Genomic DNA, 10,641 nt, shown 5'->3' on the forward strand with positions numbered 1-10,641 from the left:
CTGTAGGAAATCATAGGGAAGTGGAGTAGATTAAGCCCAGGTGTGCAAATCATTGAGGGAAATCAATTAACAATTTATTTCTTCTGCACCACTTGCTTGCAAAAGGCAATTTATCAAAGGAATAATTGGAAATGTCTGTTACTTTTGTGCCTATTCATCACTCAGATATTTATAAAAGCTAAAAAAATGGCGAAAAGTTCATTGGCACGTGTCTACGAGGCTCAAGGGATTCAAGAGAAACTTCGTGTCTACCTGTCATAAGACCACACAGCATAATTTCCCTCTCAGCCGCTCTCACAAAAGACCACTGATCATCCACTGTTCTCACATCCACCCTCTATTAAAGTGAACAAGAGTTATTAGGACACACCCCAGTGAAACATATCTCAGCACTTTGTGTGGCGTTGCTTAAAACGCATCCACCATATCCAAACAAATGTGATTAAAATCGAGGGGAGAAACTGGCGGGCGTTCAACACTTCCCCGCAGAAAGTGTATTAAAATCACCCCCAGAAAGGCATGAATATGAATAATCTGCCAAATATGCGAAACCGCAATTGATTGCACTTCCCTTGTCATGTCACAAGGGATAAAAATGTTCTGTATTGTCAGTGGTATTTTGTCAAATGTGTATTCATAAAATTCTCATTTGCAGATTCTGCCTCATTAAATTACTATTCTGAGGACTGCGATTTCGTGATGGTATTTTTATGCAAAGCTTACGATATACTGGAATTTCTTAGCATAAATGGCAACTGACGGTGATCTAAAAATGTCTCGAGAGAAGAAAAATTCCTATTGATTTTCTTGCTCTTGTCTCGTTTTTCTTGCTACACTCTCAATGAACCTCACACGCATTTGGATTGATTCATGAGGTAAGCTTGCTCCGCTCTTCACTTTTAATGACATCCGATATAGGCAAGTTGGTGTCTACATTGCAAATAAAACCAGAAAAATTGCGTGTTTTCTATAAATTAAATTCATTTTTGCGTCAAATTAAAATCGCTTTACACTTGTTCAGTGGAACATAAATATTCAATGTCTTTTCCCTGAGATGAAATCTGTCGATTTTCCGATTTTTATCTTTCATTATGCAAATGAATCATTACTTTCTCCGCCTGAGTCACTTTAATTGTAATAATTCCAGAATATGTTCACAGACACACTTTTGTTCAGTTCCCATCAATCTTGTGACTTCAGAAGATGCATTGAAAATGTTAACGCATGCTGTTAATTAACAACAATGAGGTCTTTAACGCACTCTATCTCTACTTGAATCATTCTTTTTTCGAAAAACAGTTCAATTACACTTGCATGAAACTTCTCTGTTTTCATTTTCATGTTGCTTTCTGGCAAACAGGACAAATGCCAATGATAATGTAGTTAGAATTTTTTAGTAATTCTTTGAGGTTTTGTCGCTCTTTTTCATTACACTATTCTAAAAATCAATAAATGAATTTATCACCTTAATAGACTTCTCATAATTGTTTTGAGTGGATGGTAAATATTGTGTTAGTGTTATAAAAGAATGTCAGGAATTTCTGTAGTTCTCATTCTTTGTCATTCTTCATTCAAAAGACACAATAAGACACCTTTTGCCCTTTTTTCACGCAAAAGACCTGAAATACTTGCACATGGCAACAATTCAATTTAATTGCATGTACTTTTTGTATACACATATTGTGAGAATGTTTGTATTTTCCCAAAATTAACTTCAAAGGGTATTTATTGGGCATGAGAGCAAAAAAAGGTGATTTCCACACGCAAATATCTTTGCTTTATGAACTTTCTTTATTAGATGGCGGAACCATGAAAAGCACACAAAGGCACGTTTACTGATAAAAATAAGTTTTATATACTCATCATCGAAAAGTGATTTAGGAGATATATGGAAGTAAAATGGCGAGTTAATCTACATCTAATCAATATCCCATATCTTGCATTTCATGGTCTCAAACATACCGCCATGAAATGTTTCTATAGCGATTTGGTCATGCAGTTCCGTCACATCTGAAACTTTTTTCCACCTTGTCTCTATAGCCCAAGAGAAAGGCACATAGCCAACCTACCTCAAAGTGGAGAGAGTGCAAACAGTAGTCTGCTGGTATACATAGCATGATATCCTTCGAGGATATGGAGTTTGATCGATGCTTTTATAATTTTTACTGTGAGAACTGCATTCCACATTTTACAGTCAAATGCGCATTTAATTTGTTTAATTACTAAGGTATTTTCCCCAAAAAGTCCTTTAAAGTTTCAAAATGAACTTCTCAAATAGAAGAAATGCCGTAGAATTTCCCCAACTCCTCGCACTGAAAATCAGCTGATAGTTTCGTGAAAGTCCCACATTAGAGTCTCGCAGCGATTGTGTTCATTCTATAGCAGGTGGGATAAACACAAAAATATTAGTCACACAATTTCACGAAGGAGGCTCAGTATTTGATACCCTGCCAATTCTTCACATGAGATTTCTTCGTCTCTAAAAATACTGTTAATATCTTTTTGCCATGGGAAAATACTCTCTGAAAACCCGTGCACATAAGCGAGGAGTGAAGAGACGTGTTCTCAATCAGAAGAAAACATTTTAAACACAATTGACGAGATAAAACTGAAGATGTTTTCTCTGTCATATTGAAGTAAATCCTTTGTGTCCGTTTATTGACCGAGACATTTTTTTAATACACTGTATTTCGAGCACGAATTTCTTCTAACAAGTGCTATAGTTAAAATTTGAAATATCGTATTCCATTTCTGGTTTACTTATCTCCCAACAATAACTCATATTTGCCCCACATTGTATATTTACTTTTCTGTAAATGCAACTGAAATACGTTGACGCCAAAAAAGGCAGTCTCCCCATGTACGGAATGATTTCACATATTTCTGTTACATCTCTCTTGTGAACTAATGCATGTGTTTACTGTTAAAGAAATCATGAAAACATCCATCAGTGTCACGTGTCTAAATAGATTCATCTATTAGTGCGACACTGAGGAAGCTTCTCTGAGCTTTCGTGAAGAAACTTTTCCTTTTTATCAACTCCACCGCGTGATTGATCCATATAATGAGCGAAAAATGGACTCATTTGTTTGTCACGAAAATTATCCTCATTTACATACATGTACAGTACATGACGTACACGACCCATTTAGTTGTTATTAACCCCTATAACACCCGAAGACCAACACCTCGACTACAAAGTCCTTTCGTTTATTGTGAAAAAGAAGCAGAAAAGTGCATTGTCCTGATTTTCATGTAGACATCATGCAAGACAACTCTAACACTTCACTATCAATTCCATTTGACATTTTCTGATATTCCACTACACTATTTGACGCTATATGTTTAATAGTGTGGCGGCACTTAAAATATTGCATAATTTTATGAAAAAAATTTGTATGCTTTTATGAACAAGTACAATTACATGCATTTTCTGCACGGAAATTTTTTTACCAAAGTGGTAAATTAAATAGGGTCAAAACAAAACTAGAAGAGAAGTTTGTTGACAAGAGAAATGACTTTTAATTGTATTTAAAAGTTGTGAATAGACTTGTGAACAGTATTGCCTGAGTGTTTAAAGTTTCGACATTGACAAACATTAATTTGAGAAACTCAGCTGTTGTGAATCGATTTTTTCATCCCCAAATCCTTGAGAGACTTTAAAGTGTATCTTCAAAAGCTAAGGTAATTTGCTCAAAAATTATATTTTTTTTATAGAAATATCCTACTGAAAAAATTTAATCGATATAATCAATTGTATACATTATATCGCTACAACAAAAAAAAATATAGAGAAAGAAAATAATCTATTTTCACAAATCAGGACGAGAAGAGACTCAATTTAAATAGAGCTAAAATAAATTTTCATGTTTTTCTCAGCTTTGAATTCACGGAATTGATTTACAGTAAACACATAACCATAAACTTTAGTATATGAGAATTCACCCCTGAATATTACCCTCAATAAAATATGTCTCTCGCATGAAAGATTTAGGTGAAAAATATCAGAAATGTCACAAGTTGAACGAACTGTTTCAATGCAAAGCGCTCAAATTGCAACACTTATCGCGCGGCACAGAACTAAAGCTGTACTCCAAGAAAGTGACATCACCGGACTTGAACTTTTACTATGACTTGATGAGATTCTGAGTGGCGAATCTGTGTTTGGAGCTTCTGCAGGTTTTTCCAGCACCAGTTTTATTTCCGTGGTATTTTGGTTGAGGAAAATTTTTAACACTGTCCATCTAAATTTATGCTAATTAATTCACCTTTGGTTCGTCAATGCGATTACTTAACACATTCAGTGGAGCCCCGAAGACATTGTTGTTTATTTATAAAATGATGTCACACTCGGTGAATTATGTGCGCACCCAAAACATTGATCTGTGTGATTTTTTATCAGCAGAAGTATTTGCTCATATGCCACTCATATTTTCTTTTTATAACTCATAATTACCCCGCTATCTTATTGAAAAATAGACAAAGTGGAAAGAATTTGTGATAAGGAAAGCCTCTAATTTGTCTTGCACATCGCCGAGCAAAAATCTAAATTACATTTTCACTAATGGTCACGGAGGTGAGCGGAAAAAACGCACTGGTGGCTGATAAGGAGACAGTGGAAATGTCTCGCGTGATAAGGCGAAATCACAAAAGCTATGATAAAAAGTGCAGGAAAAAGCTGTGCAGGTGTGGTCGAACCTGTATTGTGCTGATGGGGTGTAGAATTGTTGAGCTTTTCTGCTCCGGAGTTGCTTCGAACATCCGCCATTTCTGTATCCCTGTTCACAAGACGTCTTCTCGAGCAATCCTTTTTTTCCTTTATCCCTCGTTCACCACAGAAGCTGAGTGAGAAGAAAGAACTTTCACTGCACACAGAGAGCTTTTTTTTTATTTATCGCACCCTTATCACTGTTATTTGCACCACTATTGTTTCCGAGACTCCCTTTTCTCACGAAAAGACGCAAAACAATCGAGACGGTGGCAATTGAGTGAAAATCTCCCCCAAAAAGAGTGTGACTGAAAATCCGATGAAGTTTCACACTTCTTAAACGCTTTCAGCCGCCAGAGATATGAAACTGATGTGCAGCTCCACGAGAGAAAATTGTTTCCCAGCCAAGTCACTCACACAAATGTCCACCTCCTCGCCGACCGCACACACACCAGTGAAGAGTGTGATTTTCTCAATTTGAATTATCGCGCAGAATTCAAACGGCCAATATTGATGTGTAGTGGTGATAAAGGTTTAGACCTGAGATATGGGCGACGCCTCTCATTTGTACACTGACATCTAGCAGAATTGTTGAAAAGGGCGGCGGAAAAGCGGGAAAGCTCGTGAAGAAGCTTTGAAGAATCGACATTTAGCTTAAGAACGTTTGTAAATAAATTGACGTTGTGATATTTTATATAGACATTAATATAACAACTCGAAATTTAATTTAGAATTTTTTTTCTTTTTTGAAAATCTCTAAAATTTCTAATTTTTTGAATACCAACCTCCGAAAATCTCTCACAGGTTTCAGCTTGAATATCGATTCTCAGGGTTCAACTCCAAAATCAATACGTAAACATATGTATATGTTTAGATTTTTCATACGTTTCTAATGTTTTTGGAATGGAGTGTCAATTCTAAAAAAAAATCAAAGATCTAAACGATATATAAATAAAACAACTTCAAAAATAAATCTTAGCTTGACGACATACAAAAGAGAATTTCATCACTTTCTTTGAGCAATGTTAAAGCGAGCAAGTAAGAAAATAGAAGTTGTCCCCAATACAAAACTCTAATAACGTAAAATCATCTATTGATTTTATTAACAACAAAAATTTCCGCGATATGGATTTTTTGTATAATAAAATATTTTATTTAAATTAATTATGCTCCGATGTTACACATAACATTTGATGTCATTTTTGATGTTATAAAATTGATCTTTTAGATGTACTTTTTCAAAAGAATTGATTTATTGCTGAATTGATGATGGTCTGCGTCACGATTTTGAAATTTATTTTTTTCTTTTTTTTCTCTTTTCATATCTTTACAAATTGATTTGATTTCATGTCATTCTCCTGATAGGCACTTTTTATTCTCCACCCTCTTCCTTTTTCGCTCCCCAACCATCGCACATTTTTCGGAGGAATGCTGAAAGAATGATGAGAAATTTGCCATTAGACATGGTTAATGAAGTGTTGAAAGAGTGTCAGAGGAAGCAAAATCAGCTGTTTTTTTTCTCTACTTCAATAGTTTGCCCTGCCGTTGGTAAGAAGAGAACACAACACAGAAAACAGTAGGATTACGAGTGCTTAGAAGGATTAGGATTTTGCTGAAAAGAGCTTGATGATGTCAAGTGGTGAGTTATTGTTTTTGTTTAAAGCGAGAAATGTATGTAGATTCTCAGCATCGTCAGGAGAGAGATCGCCTGAAGAGAAGCATCTGAATAGCCACAACACTGACGCTGTTATCAGCGAACATACTTACGAATTCTATTGAGAAAGGTTCCTGCAGATGAAATTTGTAAAAATGTGTTTTGACTTTGTTGTATCTTCTGGTGGGACACCCATTTCTTAAGCCATCAGTTTCTTAAGGAATGCTACTCGGGTGAATTTTTATCCAAGGTGTGCAGGACAATTTCAACAGGGTGAATCCAATCATTCGTAGAAGGGAAGGGTTTTTTTTGTGATCATCATGGACAGGTGCACAAAAACGTGATGGGGGAGAAAACAAGAAAAAGTGCTTAGTAAATTGAGGTAAACCAGCTGAAATAAACATCGGTGCCAGGAGGTTTTTGGGAATCTGGGTTGTGGAGCTATTTTGATACTCACGGGCATAGGGGATTTGGCCTTCATCGTCCTCAGGGTCCAAGCAGTCCTTGAATACTTCCGCGACTTCATCATCATTGAGTTTCTCACCTGAAGACGGGAATAAAGTCAAAGTTTAGAACGTTTTGTGTATTTTCGAGGAAGGTCAGAACCTACCCAGGGCCAAAAGATTGTGGTTCAATTCAGCTAGGAGCATAAGACCGTTCTCATTTTTGTCGTACAGTTTCAGACACTCGAGGAAATCTTCATAGCATCCCTGGTCTTTTTCTTTCTTGACCTGCAATTTAGAATCACCAGTCAGTTTCTGCATAATTCCCAGAAGACGCTTCATGATGGTAACTAACCTGTGCGTAGATTGGGAGGAATTCTTCAATTTTGAGTTTCTTCTCGCCCCTCTTCTTCGTGCCGCCCATCTTCTCGATGGTGGCCAGGGTTGGGTTGAGGTTCAGGGCGCGCAAGACATCACCAATAGAGTTGGCATCAATGGAGTCCTCACCATCCATATCGAAAATTGAGAAGGCGAATTCCGCCCCTAAAATTCAACCGAAAGGAAGCATTCTCATTATTCCGATTTATTGTCACGGTCATCTCGTATGGAAAAGGTTCCATTATTTGGTTTTCTTCCGATTTGAAAATATAATTTTTAGTGAATTTCAAAGAAATAATCAGAGAATATCCACGAAAAGGCTCATGAGAGTGAAAGCACTACTCGAGCATGAGTCTTTATTTAGATGACTGGCTTGGCGCTCCTTATATGAACTGGGTCTAATTATAGAATCAAACGCCGCGAGAGAACCACATAGAATGTTACGTGTACAAATCTCACGGACGAATTAAAAATCACAAACATATTTTTACACAGGATCAAATTTCACTGATTTTTTTTATCACTTTATCCGTTCGGGTCCCCGTCTCTAAGGCTTCAATGTGAAATGGACTTACGTTCAATGTCTCGTGCACTAAGATCTCCGGCCTGAAATTAGAGACGAAAAAAATATTTAAGAATATAGTTAAGCATATCATCCTGGATATTGATATGGTATCACGAAGACTTATGATTCGCCAGAAAAGAATTTAATTGACACATCACTTTCGTTTTGAACTCTTACGCAACGTTAGGTCAGGTACTTAAGGTTTCAAAGTCACATCGCAAGAGGAAAGGAGTCCAAGTGCGTAATATAAACACTAGATCTCCACAATAATCCATGATTTTCATTGTACACTTTTTCTGAATAATCAATTAATATTGGCTAAAGGACCCTGAAGGGTTCACTCAAGTGCCCTGGCTTGAGACTCACCATGGCTGAAAATGTGTGTGATGATTCTCGCGGACAACTGCGGACTCAACTGAAGATCAAGTTGGTGCTGGGACGTCGGAACGCAAACTGAGAAGCCGATCAGAGCGTCGCGTACAGAATCAAACTCGTGAAACACCATCAAACCTTGGATCATTGGCGAAAATTTACATGTTTAGGAGGTTTATTTTTGTCTGCCAGATATTAAGAGAAGCATATTAAAATGCTCGCAAGGAATTCCTTCTCTTATAATAATTTTTTGTTCTATCACAACGGAAAGAAGTCACCTAGCGTGTGAAATTGCCGGGATAACTTCCCATGTCCATTGGGAGAATCCGAGATCACCATTCGCCGCCCCAATTCCACCCTGGTCGTGAGAATTCACTCTCCCACCCATCGTGCGCCAGAGTCGAAGTCAACACGGATTTTGACTAACTCTGGAGTGATTCAATGGGTTGCTTTCTAACAAAAGCTTGTGTCTATTTCTGTGCGTGACACAGATCCAAATTCCTTCTACAAAAATTAACTCACAGAAAAATGCCCGATTATGCTTGCGGTGGTGTGAGTGGATTTTGCTTGCAGAGGAAACAAACACCCATTCACGACGCCTGAGGTCGACGCCGTACGGCGTTTGGCTTCGTCATTTCGCGAGGCCTTTATCAATTTACCGTAACGAAATATTTTCATCACGGGGCAAAAATCACTACTCACGCATCATATTAAAATCCATCTCCGTCTACCGTGATCAGCAATTAAGACTTCAGAGCCTGATAGGGCAAATAGATTCTCAAATCAAAGATATGCATTTTAATAACTGTTCTATTAAGAAAAAAAAAAACAATTCAGCTAAGCGGGGCGGGGCATTTGAGTGGGCGTGACAAAAGAGGCTTTATAGGCAAGTCTGGATTCAATGTAGAAATTTAGATAAAGAAGATGCTCAATTTGAATTTCAATTTAAAAATTATACAGATTTTTTCAATGAAAACTTTTTACTTTATTTTCAATTATTGTATTCCAAAACATGACTAGTTTGTAGCCTTTCGAGCATCAGACTAAATGACTCATATGAAATCGCAATTGGAACATCAATGGCCTGGAGTTTTGATGGTTGGTGAATTGCCAAAAATGTGATATTTAAGTCTATGCAGAACAAGTGGCTCTTCTGCTGAAATTGCTGTCTATTGCTGTAAATCAAACACTTTAGATTTATGCGCTGAGATTTCTTTTTGACACTTTCTGCAAAATAACATGCAGATGAAAGAGCTTCAAATGAAGTCCTATCGCCTAAATTAATCGATCGTCCGGCACTTTCATTTCCGAGGAATGCGATAGAAGTCACGAAACATTGCGTCCAAAAATAGGCTAAATCCACTCTCGTAAAATTCAATGGAGTGGCGACATCGAAATTAGTGCTGATGGACTTGGCACTCATATTTGTCGGGCTCTATGAGGTAACGTTAAAGGAGCAGGAGCCTTCCGACATTCGTCACAAAGTCATTTCAGCCAGGCGTCTCCATATTTATGGCCATCAGATTATACAATGTTGTCGCTTGGTTTAATTGTTTTCACACACAATGGAATTCTAGGCAATTTACAGAAATAGAGACGAACTCTAGGGTAAACAAAATAAGATTTGCTAGATCTAATGTTGCAATATACGTCAAAATGTCAATTTCTGAACTTCCTTATGGACTATTGCACTTGTGTAGCTACAATGAAATATTAAAGTTCGAGCAGAAGGGATGTAAGAGCAATGCATGAAAAATTGTCAGCCAGATTATTCGCACGCACTATCACAGGCTGAGTGCCAGGGAAATTGTGCGGATTTGTGTATTAGTAGCGTTATGAGTGTAAAAATAGTTGAGACAAACGATAGGATACCATTACTTGAATTTCTTGGCACGATCGCAATGAGAAAGCTAATGCCTTTCCTAGTGAGGTCGTATTAGTCGCATAATGTGTCACAAACACCTTTTGAAATGCTAAAGCGAGGTGTACACGAGAGTACGGAATTGTAATGGATATTTTGGCCCTTTCTTTGACGATGCTTTGCCCTTTAATGACCACAAAACTATAAAGTTCCGAGTCAAAAGAAACATTCTTGTATGTAAATGAAGCGTGTTAATCAGAAAAATCAGACTTTTATTAAGTTCTGTCATATAGTTTCTGGCTGAAAAGCAATTTATGTATATATAAAGTAAAAATATAATTAGTATATGTTCAAAAATCAAGATAACCTTATCACGGAAATTAATAGTTAGTCCGTATAACGGCTAAAGCTGCATGTTCTTTGGGGATTGTAATAAATCTAAAGCATTCTTGAAGCGTCGAGAGACAGGGAGTAATATTCCCTTTTGTTTAATAAGACATTAAGTATTACTATTTTCTAGCAAACCATAAGAGAGGTTAACTAATGTCTCATAAATAACTAAAAGAGATGATGAAATTCACGAACCTTCCGTTATTTATTATTCGAAAAGCTTATTTATAATTACTTGAGAACCTCAGTGATCCATTATGCATATCCTTC

General features: G+C 36.8%; 1 protein-coding gene across 2 annotated transcripts; it reads right to left on the reverse strand.

Annotated features, from left to right (window-relative positions):
- Positions 1 to 5,834: 5,834 nt before the first annotated feature.
- On the reverse strand, positions 5,835 to 8,219 carry LOC132258630 (myosin light chain alkali). 2 transcript variants are annotated; one of them, XR_009468283.1, is made up of 7 exons: positions 8,115 to 8,219; positions 7,759 to 7,789; positions 7,161 to 7,348; positions 6,973 to 7,093; positions 6,820 to 6,906; positions 6,476 to 6,587; positions 5,835 to 6,139 (listed from the first exon to the last, which is right to left on the reverse strand). XR_009468283.1 is itself a non-coding variant. In XM_059756021.1 (6 exons), the coding sequence occupies exons 1-6, from the start codon at positions 8,115 to 8,117 to the stop codon at positions 6,081 to 6,083; spliced, it is 489 nt and encodes a 162-aa protein (XP_059612004.1). In that variant the 5' UTR covers positions 8,118 to 8,204; the 3' UTR covers positions 5,835 to 6,080. The 2 variants fall into 2 exon arrangements, 1 of the variants encoding a protein (XP_059612004.1); XM_059756021.1 differs by lacking the exon at positions 6,476 to 6,587 and having other exon boundaries at positions 8,115 to 8,204.
- Positions 8,220 to 10,641: the final 2,422 nt, after the last annotated feature.

This window comes from Phlebotomus argentipes, unplaced genomic scaffold, assembly GCF_947086385.1.
Source record: "Phlebotomus argentipes unplaced genomic scaffold, Phlebotomus argentipes genome assembly scaffold_4, whole genome shotgun sequence".
In the NCBI taxonomy this organism is placed as follows: domain Eukaryota; kingdom Metazoa; phylum Arthropoda; class Insecta; order Diptera; family Psychodidae; genus Phlebotomus; species Phlebotomus argentipes.

Excerpts from the sequence above, each read along its gene's own strand:
- LOC132258630 (XM_059756021.1), bottom strand. Across the intron at positions 7,349-7,758 it reads TAGTGCACGAGACATTGAAC|GGGCGGAATTCGCCTTCTCA; the intron begins GTAAGTCCATTT and ends GTTGAATTTTAG. Across the intron at positions 6,907-6,972 it reads CCACAATCTTTTGGCCCTGG|GTGAGAAACTCAATGATGAT; the intron begins GTAGGTTCTGAC and ends TCCCGTCTTCAG.